Source organism: Triturus cristatus, chromosome 3_1 (assembly GCF_964204655.1).
Source record: "Triturus cristatus chromosome 3_1, aTriCri1.1, whole genome shotgun sequence".
Classification (NCBI taxonomy): Eukaryota; Metazoa; Chordata; class Amphibia; order Caudata; family Salamandridae; genus Triturus; species Triturus cristatus.
Window position 1 is genome coordinate 381,421,842 of NC_140583.1, and position 19,550 is coordinate 381,441,391.

Genomic DNA, 19,550 nt, shown 5'->3' on the forward strand with positions numbered 1-19,550 from the left:
TGATCTCCACCTACTTAGAGGAGGCTGTGGACACAATGGGGTCATATTTCCAACTTTTATAGAGATAAATATTTACTCTATAATTGATCATATATTAGTGTCTACCACGGATATATTAAGGTGTGGCAACCCTATCGATGTTCCCTCTATTTTAAGTGACCACAATTTACTCGACCTATCTTTTCTTTTTTGGGGCTCCAGAAGTGAAGTATTTGATTTACCTGACCATATCACTCATTATAGGACAAATGGTATCAGAATAAAGTGGACAGGTGTTGATCCAAGAAGGATACTACAGCAAATAACACACAATCAGCGAGAATAGCTTACTGCCTTCAGTATGAGATCTCCCCAAATACAGTAATCAGAAATTTTAATTGTATTACCACGCTTATTAAATCACTTTTAACTATGCAGATTGATTAAATATCTAAATATATAAAGGGGTGGTTCGATGGTACCTGCACCAAAGCATTACAGGTGCTAAAGTATGCACAGTCAAAAACACTACGAGACACACTGGCGATTAAATCCCTACGACAAGAGTATAAAATAGTCTTAGCAGCCCGGAAAAAAGAATTACAGGAAGAAGCATGGGAAAATGTAATCATTTCCTCAGAAACCAGGAACAATAAACTTTTCTGGGATACAATAAATACCCCATTTCTAAAGAATGATGAAATTCCAGAGTTTTGCTCCTTTATTTCGGCAGATAAATGTGTGACACATTTTACTGGAATTTATAGTAATAATGAGGAGATGCCGGGGGGACCAGATCAGGAGCCCCATGAAGGGAGGTCCTACGTCCTGGACATTACCTGTGAAGAAGTTCTTCAGGCCATCCTGGAGAGTGCAGGGGGACGGGCACCAGGTCCTGATGGAGTTCCAGTTGATGTTTTTATGGGGACCTTTTCTAACATGAGTGTTTAACTCAGCTGTAATGGACACAACACCACAAACATGGGGCGAGTCTATTATTGTCCCGATATATAAGAAAGGGGACAAAACCGACCCCAAAAAACAACCGGACGATTTCCCTCCTAGATACCTCTCTAAAAGTTATGAGTAGGGTCTTACTAAAAATTATTGGACCTATATTGTTCTAGCCAATCCCTTGTTCCCCGCACCCCCAACAGGATAATTTTCTCTGGGCTTTTTGAGACAACAGATATATGTGCTTGCGTCTTTCTTTTAAGTTTGGCTGCAGGCTTACAGGCAATAATAGAAGTGTTTGTGGCTTGTAAGGATAAAAGTCCTGAGGCATCAGGAGTGGGGCCCAGATCTGGTACAGTTAGTGTCAATATTTCGCCCACAGCTTTGCTTGATTATCCAACGCTCTGGAAATCATGAATACTGCCTATATTGGCTGTCCCCTCGACTGTGCCCCTCGACTGTCCCCTCGGTACATCTTACCAATTGTGAATCTCCGGTTTGGCCTGCTCTTGTGAGCGACATACGTTGTTCTGCCAAATTAATTTCTTTGCTCAGAGCTCGTGCTAATAAGTTGTCTATGGTAGATCGTTTGGCGGGCTGCTCAGTCGATGGCTGCGCACCCCCACCTTCTGTTTACGCATATTGCTATAATGTTATTATTGGATCTTACGGGGAAATAGAGACCCCTCAGACACAAGCCAAATTAAGAGAAAGGGAAAAATTGGCCCAGCCTTTGCCCGGGCATGCGCGCGCGACTCGCGCTGCGAGAGCTCACAGCCAGTTTTGTAGCGCCTCCTGGTGCGGTGCGGTGATGTGAGTAGCCGCATGCCATGAGGAATGCTGGAGCTTGTGGTGTTACCCCCGGTCACTGGTCCAGCAGGGGTGGAGAAAGCAAACAGGCAGAAAGTTGTTCCCGCGCTGCGGGTGCCCGCGGCCAGTTTTGAAGCGCCTTCTGACACGGTGCAGTGACGTGAGCAGCTGCGTTCCGCGAGGAATGCTGGAGCTTGTGGTTTTTCCCCTGGTCTCCGGTCCAGCAGGGGTGGAGAAAGCAAACAGGCAGAAAGCGGGCTTGTTATCATTTTGTCTCTAAATTACATGTACTTAAGCCTGATTCCTTATTTGAGTGAAGATCACTAGTTCCTTTGTTAGTTCATTTTCTCTTCGCCTCCTTTAAGTTTCTTATATCTGTTCACCAAATAAAATAAAATGGAGGTTAAATGAGTTTGTGTAGTTTTTCAGCCTTTTCTCATGATGAATATATAATTCAGCATCTGTATTCAATCCGTGGGGAATCTCAGTACCCATCAATCTTTTTAGATTCTTCTCAGTGTATTTCCAATTCCTGGTTACCCCCCAAGGTTGTTCCATATCATGTTTGATGCAATAGTGCTTCTATTTTCCAGTCTTCCATCATGTGTTTCCCGTATATATTTGGCCTTAACATATTGGAAATCTGGGTTCTTTTTAGCTATCCGATGTTGCAATATATAGAGCTTCAATTTGTTGATGGTCCTGCTCACGTATTTCATTCCACAGATGCATTCCAGGACAAACCCTGATTCTGTGTAATTCTCTCCTGTATTTTGTTTTCCCTTCCATATACATACTCATGTTCTCTTTTATTTTGGCCATATTTACAGGCTTTGCATTTAGCGCATTTGAAAAAAGCCTTTCCTTTGGTCGGGAGCCAAGTATTCATGTTCTCTTGCGCATTGACTGGTTTCATGTACCTGCATGTTAGATCTCCTAGGGATGGAGCTTTTCTTTAAGTAATGTTCGATGCTTTGGGAAGTGTCTCTCTCAAATCTTCAACCATTTGAAGGATTTTCCGATTATCCTTTAGTAAATTTCTTACTTTTCCACTCAATGTATTATAGTCTGCAATGTATCTGATGATCTGAGTTTCATTCTTCTATTCCTCACCTTTGTCTATAGTTCTCAGTAAAACTTCCCGTCTTTTCAATACTGCTCTCCTCAAGGCATCCTTCAAGATAATTTCTGGATAACACCTCACTCGGAATCTTTAAGCATCTCACTGGCTTGTTTCTTAAAGTCTGGTTCATTGGAGCAACAACGTCTCACCTTAAGGAACTCCCATAAGGGACACTCTATTTAAGTGGTGGGGAATATATGTCTATATATTCACAAACGAAAAGCTCCTTCTGGTCCCCAAGACCTGTGGAGCGTGCCGCATGAAATCTCCTCACAAAAGTTAAATTAAGTCCACGTACACTCAGGACACCATTGTGATGCTGAAATTGTTTCTTTATTCACATCCCATAACGCGTTTCTTGATCACATATGAAACAACAGAAAGTGTTACCCGTTAGGTGCTTTCCAGTCATGGACATAAACAAAGGACCAGTGGAAAGCAACAGTGGAAAATGCGTCGGCCATGATCTAAAGCCAAGTTGGCATTACAAGGATTGTAAATTAATATTGTAAATGAATAGAAACACATGCAGCTTCTGTCTCAACTGTGGAATTCTATACATGAAAAGCATTTATGACTGAATAGAGCTCAACATATCATGCTGATATAATAGTGTTACCCCATGAGGTGGGTGCAATCTTGCTTCAGACTGAACAGCCATTCTGCAAATAGTACATGGTTGGAAAAATTAAAGAGAAAGAGACAAAGAAGAGAAAATGATGGTCAGTGCCTCAATGTCCACAGTGGTTTGCTGAAATGCCTGTAGAATACATCGGTTCGATTGCAAGCATATACAAGAACAAGGTTGGATGGTGCTGACCTGGTGTACGTCATGGACAAAGAATGGCAATTACAAGACTCCAGCTAAAAGAGTCGATAATGAGAGGCAGACCAGATAGTCTGTGTGTCCCTCTTGGTGAATGCTTTGAAGACCATTGCCGCATCAGACAGGATGAAAGACGTGGTACATGTGCCAAAGTAATAGGAAGCAAAGCATAAATTCCCTCATTCAATCATGCACATGTGGTTGAGTCGTGCACTGTGGTGCAGCGTGCTGTGCTTGGTGCAAGATAGTCCAACGCACAGTCCAGAAAAAAACAACTACGTGATAAAATTCTCCATCCACAAAACCGAAAAAGACAACAATTGAATGTGTAAGGATCAATAATAAAATATGGCCATATCTTTATCTGTGCAGTGTGTATCACCTAACCAGGTTTTGTGAAGAAAAGGGTAGGGTAGCCCATCCAGGTGACGTCAAGCATTATGCGTGAGGACTACTTCCTTTCCTCCTGTAACAGAACAGAAAATACACTAAGGTTAAAAACTTAAAAAGATGAAATCTAATCCTCTTGCTCAGACTCAGAAAGAGGTCTAATGCTAGGGTGAGGCCAGAGATATAAGGTCAAAGGGAGGGAAAGCTGAGTTCAAATAGAGGATAAAATAGCATGCTAAATGCCACAGTCCCATAGATTAGGATATGTATAGGACAGTCGCAAGGGAAGACATCAGTATGCAAAGTGGACAGAATATCACCTAGTGCCGGAAGCGTGGAACGCAAATGACAGGGGGTATCCACTCAGGCACACTAGTCCTCATTGAGATGTATGGCATGCTCCTCATTGAGGATGAGACCACCGGGACTCTTGGTCTTCAGGTCTAGGATGTACTTAGATTCTCTGTTCTGAACATGAGTGTTTTATCACTACCCCTGGGGTTGTGGGCGATTTGTTAAATGCAAAAAAGGTTATCAGAGAGCTGTCAGAGTAGTATATCTCCTGAAAATGCCTCACCACAAGGTAATTGGGGTCTTTGTTGTTGATGGCCCTCATGTTTTCCAGAATCCTCTTCTTAATCATGTAAGTTGTGCTTACCCATATGTATATCACAAAACAAGAACTACATGTGAGACACTGTGTGATCCTTCAGATTTGGCCTGGTGTTGGTGGGGAGAGTTCCTTACTCATAAAGATCTTTCTACAGGCTTTCCAATGGCCACATGGGAAAGAAACCCTCAAGATTATGATGACCAATCTGATTGTTGATGGAGATATCACTGTGGACCAACATGTCCCTGAGACTGTGTCCCATTCTGTAAGTGACCCTGGGTCTGTCTTGTATAGTGTGCCCTATCACAGGGTCGCTTGTGAGTATGTCCTAGTTTTTTTGTCAGGATTTTGTGAATATCCTTGGAATTGTTGTTCAAGGTCGTGAGGATTCTTGGTCCCATCATACTGTTTGGATTCAGTGATTAGAGTTTCTTCTCTAGAAACATTTTTGGCTTTGTCCATGGCTCTATTGAGAACCCACTGTGGATAGTCTCTCTCTCTGAATCTGTCAACCATGATAGTTTGTTCCATCAGAAAGGATTCCTCAGTATTGCAATAACTTTTGGCCCTCAGCAGCTCCCCAAAGGGGATACTCCACTTGAGGGTATCAGCATGGCTGCTGAAGGCATGTACCATACTGTTCACTGCAGTTGAGTTGCGGAAATATTTGATTAGTATCCTGTATTCGACAATCTCTATCTTGACATCAAGATATTCAACTGAGGTTCTGCTCATGGTGTGGGACAGAATGAGGTTATGGGTGTTATTGAGTTTGTCAATGAACCGTGCTGCTTCTGTCTCTGCACCCTTCTAAATAATGTACAGGTCGTCTATTTATCACAACCATTTCATGATCTGCTCGCATTCGGTGAAAAATTCATGGTTGTTGAAGATGCCCTCCTTCCACCACCCGAAGAGGAGGTTGGCAAAACATGGAGCAAAATATGTTGATATCGTGGGCCTGAGTATTTTTTTATACATGGAGCGATTAAATGAGAAGATGTTGTTGGAGAGACAGTGTCTTATCTCCAGGATTATGTCAGTGTGGGCAAGATATCTGACAGATCTGGCCTGCAAAAAATGTCTGCAAGCCTGGATACCTTCCTTATGGTCAATGATAATTTAAAATGAGTTGATGACAAGTGTCACAAGCAAGTAATCCTTCTCCCAGTAGATACTTTCTAGTTTGCCTAGGAAGTCTTGTGTATCTCTCACATGGGAGGGCAGGTACATGACATACTCCCTCAGGAAATGGTCTACACACCTCAAAACGTTCTCCAGGGCACTAACCCTGGAGGAAACGGTAGGTCTTCCTGGGGATTTAAGGTTGTTCTTGTGTGCCTTGGAGAGGAGATATAGCATGGGTAATATAGGGTAATCTTTTTCAGTCGGCAGTAATCTTCCCACTCCAGTGACGCTGTTGGCATATGACTCTCTGTTGATAGAAACATAGAACTTATTGTCACCAAGTTAGCACATAGCCTCCTCAATGTACATGTTCCAATTGAGAAGCACCACCCCTCCCCCCTTTGTCTACAGTGTGAATGATGATGTTGGTGTCTGATGCCAGTGATTCCAGAGCCTATATGAGAGACTGGGTGGAAACATGCCTTTCTTCCATGTTTTATGTCTGAAGCTCATAAGGCTTTTAGTTATGGTGTCATGGAAGGGATTGATGTTGTCATGTGGCAGTGTGGAAACAAAAGTAGAGCAGCGTTTAAAATCAGTAGATACGGCATGATCATATGTAATGCCTAACTCAACCATTAACCCATTGAGATCATGGGGAGCCTCACCTGTTTCACTGTATGTCTCTAATTCACAAGTACTGGAAAGATGTCGGTATCACAACTGTTCACAGTTAGCATTAACAGTATTGCTGCTACATCACCCCCTGCGGTTAGCATTTTTTAAACAGTGCCACTCTAATTTTCAACTTCCTCACAAATTTGTACATGTCAATGCATGTTTCAGCATAATTAAATTGTTCTGAAGGGCAGTATGAGAGTCTCAGGTGCTGTGTAATCTTGTTAGAGTCAGAAAGGGGTCTGTTAGAAAGGTTAATTATTGTTCTATTTACCATTTCCATATCAATTATGATACCCCGCTGGAGCTGCTAGTCTTGTTTCCCGTGCGCCCTCTTCCTCTGCTTCTTTTGTTGTCTCTGTCAGAGTCTTTGTCACCTCTGCCAACTCCTCCTCGACCTCTTCCTCTGCCTCTTGCTCTTGTCCCCATCCCTGACTCTTTGTACTGGTGTCCCTCTTGCTGTCTGACGGCCCTCTTGTTTTCATCCAAAATATCATCAGTTTGCCTGTCTGGTCACTGTCTGAGACTATACTTCCAGAAGTGTATGACGTATCAGTCTCATTGTCGCTTATCGTCCTGGTTCAGCAAGGGAGGTTTCCGGTAGTGTCGTAGATACAGCTTGTTCCTCTGTTGTGGAGTTGAGTACTTTGTCGTATTTCCGGTTGAGCATCAGAATTCTCCCACTCTCATAGTCCAACCAGTCCCTTTGGACTTTTCTCTGCTTCCTCGCTATGATATCATCCTCATTTTTGTTCTTGCAGGTTTTCATTGCTTCCATACATTTTACAATCATGTCCTTCTTTGGTCTCCAAATTAATTAGTCTCTGATAGACTTTTTATCTCGCAGCAGAGCTTCTCTATCTATCCATGCAAATGTAATAAAAATCTCCAACGTGCGTTTAGAACTAGCAGCGGTATTGTCATTCCATTCTTTTAGTATCTTAAGGTTGGGTGAGTCGTAGGACTGTATTGGATAGATACGGATTCCCCTTGGTATCATCCCCTTGTCCACATAATTTCAGAGCGAGGTAGATTCCCACTATTTTTATACCTCTGATCTGCTTATTTTTTCAAATCTTCTAAGTTTATTATTCAGTTGATATTCTTTTGAACTTTACTTTAATACACCATTCCCTTTGGTCAACACCTTAGCAAACATTGACTGGGATGCTGCCCTTCTTTCTGCATCTTCATCCTCATCCATGTTGGTGTGATTGAAAGCAGGTTAATTTGTGTAGAAATATCACTGCACTGTGAATATAGATTGACTGACAGTGTTCCGGTTCCACGAGATTGGTAGGTTCCCCTTGCCTCCATGAGTAACTGAGTAATCATGATGCAAATGCAAAATGCAAGCAGTACTCTTGTCCCAGCTGGGAGAGGTCATCTGGCAACCGCAGTGAACATCGGTAGTGAGCCACACTGCACCACTGCTCCCTCCGCACCTTTCTGAGATGTTAAGGCCCCCCTAGACCCTAGGTCACTGAAGCGGATGAGCAGTGAATCCTTCGACACGCTGTGCCCACCCGTCCCGCAGCCCCATAGAGAAGAAAGGCTCACCTCTAAGACAGATAGCAGCTGAAGAGTCACCCGGGTGCTTTCTCTCAGTAACGGGTAGTAATGCCAGATGTGGCCAGTCAAGAAGGCTCCTCCGTAATCCGACCACACATGAAAAGCTCCTCTCGGGACCCAAGGCCCATGAGGGGTGGCGCGTAATGCAGGTGGAGCGTGCCAGCTGTAATCTCCTCACAAAAGTTCAATTTAGTTCATGTACACTCAGGACACCATTGTGATGCTGAAATTGTTTCTTTATTCACATCCCATAACACATTTTGACCGTATGATGGTCTTGATCACATGAGAAATGGAAGCGAGTATTACCAGTTATGTGCTTCCCAATCGTGGACATTAACTGAGAACCAGTGTATAGCAGCACTGGAAAATGTGGCATCCACGATGGAAAGTCAAGTTAGCATTGGAAACATTGTTAATTAATTTTGTAAATGAATAGGAACCCATGAGGCTCGCAACCATGGAATTCTATGCCTGAAAAACAGAGCATTGTATACCAGGAATGGGCATTCATGACTGCATAGTGTTCAACATATCAAGCTGATTTAATAGAGTTACCCCATGAGATGGGGACAATCCTGCCTCTGACTGAGCAGCAATTCCACAAATAGTATATGGATAGGCAAATTTAAGAGAAACAAACAAAGAACAGAAATGTTTACCTTTCGTCTCTGCCCTCACCCTAGCATTCGACTTGTTTTTGAGTCTGTTCATGAGGATTAGTTTTTATCTTTTTATGTTTTTAATCTTGGTGTATTTTCTTCTGTGATACAGAAGGAAAGGAAGGGGACCTCTCACATGATGCTTGATGGCACCTGGGTGGGCTCCCCTATCCTTTTCTTCACCAACAATGGTTTGGTGATGTATACTGCACAGATAAGGATATGGGCACATTTTATTATAGATCCTTGTGGTTGGCTGTTTTTTTTCACTTAGTTTGTTTTTGCTGGACCGTGTGTTGGACTATCTCGCATAAGGTGCAGCAGGCTGCACCACAGTGGACAGCTCACCCACTTGTACATGATTAAATGAGGGAACTTCTGTTTTGTTTCCTTTGGCAGTTCCCGTTTCACATTGGCACATGTACCACTTCATTCACCCTGCCTGAAAAATATCACAAAATGCCTAAAAGGGTTAATGAACATAAATAGTTTTTCATTTGGGCCGTGGTCAAATGACGTCTGCATAGTTAAAAAGTCTTCAAAAGTATGTTAATGATAATCTGTGAAATGTTACAATTTATCATAAAAAATACTTTAGCTTTATTGGTCTTGGTCGTATTCTAATTTCCACAAGCTATTTATACTAAACAGGTCTGTATTGCATTTTACAGAAGACTCGTTGGTTGCAGTATCTGTTGCTGGGGATCTTAAAGTTTGGAACCTCTCTTCGTCCGTGACTAGTATACAGGTCAGTTTGTATAATACTTACATTCCATTCAGTGGAGTGTCTCGTGTACAAATACCTCCACAGTACTGTCCACATATATCTGCAAGGTATATTAGTCAAGAATAGAACTCTAAGATCAGTTCAATAAATTTTTTATGGCCAAGAATTTGCACTGGAAATGCAGCTGTGGGTTCTCAGTAGTACAACTGAAGCTGTGAAACACACTTTAGATATGGAAAAGAAAAAAAAAATACTCTTACAGGAAACTGATCAAAATCTTTCCCCTTGCTTCATAAAGATACTCTGTTGAAATGTAACTTCCACGCTAAATTCAGTGGGCCTCCAAAAGCCATTTAGTTTTGAAGTGAGAGCCTGCAAATAAATAAAATACTATTTTAGATATCATGTAAATTGTAATTTTTGTATTTTAGTCCATTACCAACCCCTCCCACTTTTCTTTTCCCTATCCGCCTTTGGGTTTAATCTCTGTGGTTGTGGGAGATCGAACTGTACTAAGGAGGATGGTTGCATACCTTTAACAGTTTGACTTATGCTATATTCTCTTACCTACAACCAGTGGGAGTTTGTTTGAAAATATATACTTATATATATTTTATTATATCTACTATGAAAAATTACTGTGTCCTCATGTAACGCAACTGGTGCTATGTAAAGTGCTCTGATACCAGATACCGGGTCAAGTTCGCACTATATAAAACTCCGAGAAAAAAAAGAAATGTATTTGTGCAACACTTCAAACAGTAAAACAATGAAAACACAACACAAAAAGAATCCCAAACCAAGTTAGAAAAATAGATCTTAATTTAATAAATAAGCTAAGGGCAAAATGACAAAAAAAATTAGTTGAACCGGAGATATTGAATTTTAAAGTTTTTAGGTAAGATACCACCAAGAGGCATAAGGTGTCAACTGTGGATATCTGGTCGTGCCGGACAGGGATAAAGTCACAATTTGAGTCCGATCGCAAGGGAGCGTGGGCCAGCTTAAGGGATCCAGTTAGGCCTGATAAACAGAGCATCTTTAATCTTGGTTTGTTGGGCGTTGTATTGATCCGCATCAAAGATGCGTTGCACACCCAAGCTGATCCATCAGTTCCAAGATGCAATGAGACTGGGGTGCAAGGTACCTGTTGTGTCAACGTTGAGGATCCCATTGACAGGGATTGCGATGCAAAGTCTGGTGTCAGGGATGCAATGCGCAGTCAGGGCGATGCGCCGGTTCTGGGAGGCTGTGATGCAGACTCCAGTGTCGTCGTCAAGGCTGCCATTGATATTAACCAATTATCTCTTCGCATTTGGAAATGACTTACAAAATGTAATGATGCAACTCTAATAAAATCCTACGGGAGAGATAGGCCTTCCAGTAGTACACATTGAATTGGAGAGTTTTTCATTATCAGGACATGTTAAATTTAAAAGTACATGTCCAACCTATAAAATACATTGCAGCCTGCCCTCTGTGCTGACTTAGGGGTGACTTAGATGTATTCAAAAAGGTGTTAGCCTAGCAAAGGGTGTATTTTGCCAGGTCAACATGACAGTTTAAAACTGCACACACAGGTTCTGCAATGGCAGGCCTGAGACATGTTTAAAAGGCTACTTAAGTGGGTGGCACAATCATTGCTGCAGGCCCTCTAGTAGCGTTTAATTTACAGGCCCTGAGAATATGTAGTGCCACTTTACTAGGGACACATACGTAAATCAAATATGCCATTTGGATATAAGCCAATTCTTCCATGTTTAAGGAGAGAGCACAAGCACTTTAGCACTGCTTAGCAGTCCTAAAGCCAGCAAAAATAATTTCAGCAAAAAACATTGTAGGGGGAAAGCACTCAATTTTGGGAATGCCCCTACAGGAAGGGCCAAGTCCAACAATGTCTAATAAATGTTTTAAAAAGATAAAACAATTATAGCTAAATGTAATTTGTTTTACTGTGGGAATAAATGTAGCTCTGCAAAACACATTAAAATAATCTGTTGAAGTAGCTTGAATGAATGATATTTATGCCGATAAGGTGCTTTCCTGATAAAATGTTACCCATAATTGTGCGATCTTAAAAATCAGTGGCTCAAATGAATGCGCATGCTCACATCTCTTAGAACGCCTATTATTACTGATTGTCAATGTGGAGACTCGCTGGATTTAATTACTTTTTGTTAATTTTAAATGTATATTCTCCTTTTATTAGGAACATTTAAATCAAAACCATTTAAATCAAATATTTACTCTGTACAGTTGAAATGACAAAAAAATGCATATAGTGCATATTTTTAGACATCTTCAACATAGAGCCAGTTCAATTAAACATCTTGAGTTATACCCATACGGAAGCAAGATAATATTAATATGACACATAGTTAAGAATGTAATAACAATGAATTTATTATTACGTGTTGTAGGAAAGCCACCTATTCCCTTGCTCACCAATATAACATTTTCTGGACACTCTTTCTGCTGACTTACAGAACTCTGTGCACTTTACCCCTGTTAGCCAGGAGTAAAGTCCTCGTTCTCTATCTCTAAATTTGGCTACCTTTCCTTATTCTGTTGGCATTTTTAACTTACCTTTGACAGGCCTGGAAGTTACATGCCACTTTTTTGACTGCATCACCTATTTTGCTATTCACTAGAGGGTAGAGCCAACATGGCCACAGAGCTACCCTGTGTAGCTTCGCCGCTGCACTATAAAACCTGCAGAGTGCCATGTTAAAATAGCGTGTTTTGACAGGTAAAGCTTTCCCTTTTAAATATTAATAAGCAGTGGTGCTGGAACAATTTTTAAAGTGGGGGTTCTGCTATTAAGGCTTCATCACTGAAGTCATAGGGATTGTGAAAGACCCAAGTGTTACACAAATAACAAGTGCAGCAAATGAGCATTGCCCATTGAGCAAGGGAGTGATAAGGGTGTAGAGTGGTGCTGGTGGTGCATTTTGCATTACACTTGAGCTTGCAAATATATTACTAAAGCATTATGTGATAGTGCATTCCCATTGGTAAAACTATATTTTGCACAAATTATAATGCTTGGTAAACATATTTCAGCAATTATTTTTCATTTGCACATCACCAAGGAAAATATCTTGATTTGTTTTGAACCTTTTAAAATATTGTTTCCATCACACTTCAGAATTAAAAATCTTCTTAATTTGTTCTTTCCCAACTGCTGGATTTTGAAATATGTATAGTTCATCTACAGCTATTTCAAGTTTTTTGTGTGTGAGAAAGTGGATTATTATTTTGGGTGGATAGTAGTCCAGCACAAGTAATGATAATCCTAGTTCTGTTAGGACCAGTGAAGGTTTCAGAAATGTAAACCTAGGCTCAGCCCCTGATAGTTGTGTCAAAGAAAAACAGGTATAACATAAGAAAATGTGTAAGGCATTTGAAGAACCAAAAAGGTTATGAAGCCAAACACACAACACAATAAAATTCCCACTCCAATGTTTAAATATAGAGCATATTTAATTGAACAAAAATGATACACACTAAAATGACTAAAATCTAAGGAGAGGAATTAAAAATATAAATTTTTAAAGGGTTAAGTAAAAATAGCACCATGTCCTAACTGCGACAACCGGTCTCGTTACACTGGGTCAAAGTCAGAAGTTGAGGCCAACTGCGATGGGTCACTACTCCTAGACAGAGACCAGGTTTGTCCAAGTGGAAAGCTTTAGCTTCAGACTTAGTTTCTGAAATAGAAGTCAAAAATCCTCAGCGGGGCAAGACAGAAGCCTGTGCCGGAGGTGGGCTGCACAAAGCTGAATAACCATCTGAAGAAGTCCTTGTGAAGCCGTTGACGGGAAAGCTCAAAACAGGAGAAATTCAAAATTTGCACCCAAGGAAGGTCCCTCGCCAGCCAAATACATTTGGCACCTTCACTCAGTGAACATGTCTGCGTTTGCACTCCATTTTCTTGGAGCTAGGATTCCTCCAGCAGTGAAAGTCTGCAAATTGTAGCTGAACTGGGCTCCACAAGTCCGGATATCTTATCCGTGGTAACTGGCTGAAACTGATTTGCTGCTTCAGAAAAGCTGAGTAGGAGCAACCAGAATCTTTGGCCCAGCAGCAGTAACATTACTTTGTTATATTGTTTTCTCAGGCTTGTCATAATCTTCTGTTGGTTCTCCAGGCTCTGTTGCAGGGATTCTGCACATACAAAGAACTATGCACCTGAATACTGGAACTTGGTGTATAGGGGTTAAGCTTTCCTACCGCCTCAGTACCCACAATCCCAGGACCGAGTAGCTATAGTGTCTCACTCGCTCTCCTAAACAATCACGAAGAATCAAATGATTAGCCAACCCAGAACACAACACCCCCAACTCTCACAGGAATCGCGGTAATAAGACATACCCTTTAACTAGCTCACTCGTACTTGTTTGCAATAAGAATAGTCTGAAACACGAGTATAATTAAAATGTTTATTTGAACTATTGTGCCGTATAAAGCTGCATACGTGCCCTTACCAACCACAAAATGCATATAGTCAACATGGTTAACATTGTAGCAGGTCCACATATCATGAAGGGAGATATCATCTTATAAAGACAGTGGATTAAGGGCTATAAGGCCTAACCACCCTCCCCTTGGTGAGAAGAAATATTATTATATAATAGAAGATCTCTGGGCTTTGTCAGCGAACCCCATACCTTAGTGCCTAGATGGTATATCTACATCATTGGAACAGCACAGCTCTTCTCCCTGGAAAAGTCTCTCTCGAAGTGTGTGTTAATCAAACATGCATTGCCATAATATCAAAGCCTGAGTCTTCAGCAGCCGCAGCTGTGTTAACGTGTTTTGTCTAGGTGCTAGGGACTGACCAGAACAGAAAAACAAGGAGTATTGTTTATCGACCTAGCTCACCGTGCTCAGACTAAACTCAAAGAACAGATAGAGAACACACAAAGCAGACGGTTCTCATTTGAAAGGCATAAACAGAGTCTTGCAAAAATAAAGTCATGTAGTAACGTGCGCAAAAGCGACATCATGGCAACAGAGCTCATGTGCACTTAGCGATGCCGACAATGACCCTATCAGCCATATGACAGTTCCAGGTTTCAGTGCCAGGCAGGAATAGTACACTCACACATCTGCCAAGGTACCCGGGACCTTAGGAACACCACTAGGGGGTCAGAACTCACTCCAACAGAAGTCACCAGTAGGGTACCGAGCAGATCCAGTTGGAACTGGTCAGCTGGGCTTTTCCATGAAAGTGGGCTTATTTCAGCTTTTGTGTCCCTGTAGATTAACAGATCAGCCAACAGACCCTTGGAGTATCCTTCCTTGTTCTGGGTCCTAGTAAGAGCAGGTCCATCCCTTAGGGTTTTCCTCTCAGGCCTCAACAGCATGCGCAATCCTTCTTATGTCTTTCACGGGTCCTAAGAAAGTGATGAGGGGTGCTTTATTTATTCCTGGTGCTAGTCACCGGGGTTGGTGGTTAGGAGGCTTATCATCCCTCCCTAACCAATTGTGGAAAAGTTCCCAGGAGTAATCCTACCTACTTCTGCCACAGTTCCTGCATGTCATACTGCAAACAATTCCACAGAGCACCTGTTTACCTAAAAACCAAGATGGCAAAACCTTTCCTCCCTTGTGCAGAGCTCCTGTGCCTATCCAGTGGCATGGCCAAGGAAATGAGAAAACCCACCCCTCTAGTGACTCAAACCACTTCTGGGGGCAGATTCTTGCCCACTGGGATTGGTGTCTGGTTTGCTAGAATGACAATAGAGGGGGCAAGCTAAAGAGTGAGCTCCATCTGGCAGTGACAGGGTAGACATAATTTGAAGCTATGCAAAGGGCGAGCACAGCCACCAGGTAAACCTGTCATGGGAAGGTAAACTTCTCCACAATCCCAAGGACATTGTCTCAGCTCTGGCAGCCAATTCACACCTAATCAAGGAGCTATTTAGCTCATGGAAGATAGTTGAGTTGGAGGCTGTGGAAAATAGGCTTCTACAGACTTAAGGCAGGCTAAAGGTAACTTTTTAAAAGTACCTTTTTTAATCCATTTGTTACAAATTGGATTTGTAATAAATATTTTAAAATGTCCAGGCAGTAACTCTTTATTTGGTTCCTAGGTGGAGATAATATTATTTAATTTTAACATTACACTAATCCACCTTGTGTACCGAAGTAGCGTGCTACTCACCAAAAAGCGCTTCAACGCCTCGTCAGGTGTAGTAAGCACAATATAACTACAATTACAAATGATATTAATTCCCAATGCTTTCCTATGGAACCGCTAACCCTGCTACAATGAAAATAGCTTTTGAGGGCTTTTCACTGTAAGGACATGTTTATTTTAAACCTTTATATATCCTCCCCTTAAATAACATGCATTCTGCCTTCTGGACTTTTAAGGCCTACTTAGGGGTGAACTATTAATAGTTAAAATTAGGTTATATTGACAGTTGAAATGTGTAGTTTAAACCTTTGTGCAAGCCTAAAATTTTAAAAAGACACAGCTTTAAGGATCAAAGTGTAACTTTATCTCAGTCAGTGGCAAGTAGCTAAATATCAAGCAGGAGTCATTCAAATTACAGAAGTTAGCATGTGGTTTTATAGACTGCAATGCATATTGCACACATGATACACAGACAATAAAAACCAGTTGCACAGTGAAACAATAGGGGTTTTACAATCATTTATGCAATCCTTTATCAGAATAAAACCTTTGGCCATAAATAGACATTGATTTATGAAATCAGCAAATGGAGCATAGCGATATTGTCTGTTTAGTGGTGGCACAATTTGTGCTGCAGTCCACTAGTTACATTTAACTTACAGGCCCTGGGTACACTTTGTATGATATTTTGATATATGTATTTATTTAACAGTTGATGTCATGCCAAAAGTGCAAACATTTCATATATAAACATTCCCTTAAAATTAGAATATAACTTGATTCTTAAAACCTCCATTCATCAGACATAATTTTTTTTCCTATATACATACACAGCCTGAATTAATCTTCAATAAGACACTTTCCCATACCAGTTGTGCAAAACACAATTTCTTTGAGTGCTAAATACAAATACAACAAGGAAGAGACAGACCACAACTTTTTTTTTTTTAAAGGAGTAAGCTGGATAAGATTATGAGGAGCAAAGGCAATACAATAGTGGGCAATACACAGATCATAAAGGCAAGCTATTCTAAAAACCTTATTCTAGAGTGAACCTATGGAGCGACACTATTGTTAGGATTTGTGCAAAATACAGATATTCTTTGTGCAAAATACAATTGTGGCATCATACGTGCTATAAAAGCAATCATTTTTGTGCAAAATGCAGTTGTCACAGAAAATAATTGCCATTCTAGGTTATCAGGTAACTAGAGCCAGAATATGATCCAAGAAAGTAAAAACTGGTCAAAGCCATACATTCCATACGTCATATAATAAACTGTCAGATTCACAAAAACCATAATTCATAGAGAAGTAGCTCCAAACCTTACATTCCACACATATGGATCTATTGCTATGGGCTATCTGCTAACTATTCGGCAACCACTGACAAGAGTTTCCCTACAGTAAAACAGAGTTATATTATTACACTTTAAATGTATTGTCATTAACTCACTAATACGAAAAACCTGTAAAATTCTAAAAGCAGAGAGTAACAAACTTCTAATTCTATCAAAGCATGTGCAAAATACAATTATGTGCAAAAACGACAATGAAGGTATTTGCCAGAAGAGACAGGTGCCACTTTCAGCCCCAATCTGTCTGACCAACCTCCGCTTTATGAAGGCAGGAACCTGCTCCAGCCTGACCTTCAGGACCCACCTCCTGACGTATCCACTTTTTATATCGCGCAGATGTGGCTGGAAATGCCCACAATAGTCTGCCTCCAACAGCTATTGCAGGGTGAATCTATTGCACACATCATTTAAACCACACTACCTACAGCACTCTTTTATCATACTGTTAATAATTGTCTCTGCAGCAAAACAGACATATTTTGAGGGTCATACTCTACTGGGAGATTCAGAGAGGCCTTAATTTGTTGGAGATTCACAACCCAATGGGCCAATGGCTTCTCAATCTCAATGACCACATACTTCTCCTGCAGGTTTGTTTTTAGGTGTACCTTGAGAAGCCCTCATCTGACTTTAAAAGATGGGCCCAATAGTTAAGGATCCCCTGTTTATATTTAAATAATATATCAATAAGGCCCAGCTGTAGTCTCACGGCACTGTTCAAGGAGCCTCTGGGCAACCTGACACATATTTTCCAGGTATTAGTTCAAAAAATCCACAGTCGCTTTATGTTCTTTGGCATAACCTCGCAACCATACAGTAGTAAATTAAACATTTTTGCATTGTACTTCTCTTTCAGGACTTCAGTAGACATATGCCCCAAAGCTAGGCCCAGCCTATTTTAAGTGCAAGCTATAGCTTTGGGTTGAACTACCTGAAGGTCTATATGGGATTTAAAATTTAAGTTACAGCTAAAAAGAAGGCCAAAATATCTATTTTACCACTTCAACTTGAAAATCACTTAACCACCACTTGAACCATATGAACTGCATCCTTCCTTTCGAAAAGACCATGACCTTTGTTTTTGACATATTTATTTTTAGCTCGTTGTCCTTGAAATATTTGGATAGACATCCAGTTGCCTCTGAAGGCCTAGTGGCGTAAGGACCAACATGGTGTCATCAGCATAAAACATTGCTGAAATGGCCTCAACTCCGAATTTTAGCAGAAAAGACCGAACCTGTTTTAATCCTACCATAGTATCCGCAATATAGATTGAGAGCAGGAGTGGAGCCAGGATGCACACCTGTCTGAATCCATTGGCCCCAAGTTCCACTGTAGTCCATGAGCCCTCATTAGATGAATTATGAGCTTTAATAAACCCAGTGGACAATTCCATCTTACATCTTTTTGCAGAGTAGAGCCCTATTTATAGTGTCAAACACTGTTGACAAATCGATGTATGACTCATAAAAGGGCTGTCTCATTTTTAGGGCGCATTCTGTAGCCTAAAGGTTTTGGATAAGTCTGAAGTAGAATACCCTTTATGGAAACCCATTTGGAAATTCGGTAAAATACTGGCATCACTTACCCACTTGTCCAATAAACCCAGTAGATGGTTTGCATACATTTTACTGGGACTGCCGAGGAGGGTGATTATGCGATAACTCGAGAGCAGGTCCCTTTCACCCTTTTTAAACAGTGGAACCCTGATGCTTCCTTTCCATAATTCTGGTAAATCATGTCCACTGATTATCACTCCAAATCCCGGAGCCAAGAGACTAGGATTGAGTTTGATTATATCTGAGGAGAGGCCATCGGAACTTGAGCCCTAGAGCTTTACAAACATTTTATTACTGCTTACTGAGGGGAGCAGGACACTCTCTACCACCACCTACTCTGGGAGCCCAGACTGCATGTAACGCAAGGGCACCTCTTTTTCCTTCTTTTAGTTTATACAGCTTGGATATAAACCTGACCCAGGTTTCTTCAGGACCCGTTTCTGCAACAGTTTTTTTAGACAGCACAAGTAAACTATTAAGTGTGCACCATAAGCCCTTTAGGCTGCCAGTTTGAAGAGAGACTATTGCTTTTGTGCATACAATCTAATTTCTTTCCACCTTATTTATCTTATTTCATTCGTGTTAGACCTGGCACCATTGGCGTGGGTCTCTCCTACATTTTTTGCTTTTGCCTCCTGTATTTTTGGTGTGTGTTGGACTCGGTTTCGCTGGGCTAGATGCTTTGGACACCTTGCCACTGCTGTTCAGTGCCAAAATGCAAGTGCTCCCTTTGTAAATTACTGTTATGGATTGGTGTTTCCATGATTGGCTATTTGATTTATTAGTCAGTCCCTAGTACCATGCACTGTGTGTGGCCAGGGCCTGCAAATCAAATGCTGCTAGTGGGCTTGCTGCAGTGATTGTGCCACCCACAGAAGCAGGGTGTGCAGTGTATGTGAAAGGTATTGCCCCGGTGTGTGTGGCATGTTCTGATAATGAATTATTGCCAATTTCGTTTTTCACTATTGCAAGGCTACCTGTTCCCTTAGGATAGAAGGGGGAGTTAACTACCCCAGGTAACAAGGT

The 19,550-nt window shown here is 41.2% G+C and overlaps 1 protein-coding gene across 4 annotated transcripts in view; it reads left to right on the forward strand.

Moving 5' to 3' along the window:
* WDR72 (WD repeat domain 72) overlaps positions 1-19,550 on the forward strand; it is a 1,103,881-nt gene that overhangs the window by 344,099 nt on the left and 740,232 nt on the right. For all 4 annotated transcript variants that reach the window (XM_085644161.1, XM_085644164.1, XM_085644162.1 and 1 more), the window contains exon 6: positions 9,407-9,483. In XM_085644161.1, the coding sequence (XP_085500287.1) occupies positions 9,407-9,483 (77 nt within the window). The remainder of the gene's footprint in view (positions 1-9,406; positions 9,484-19,550) is intronic.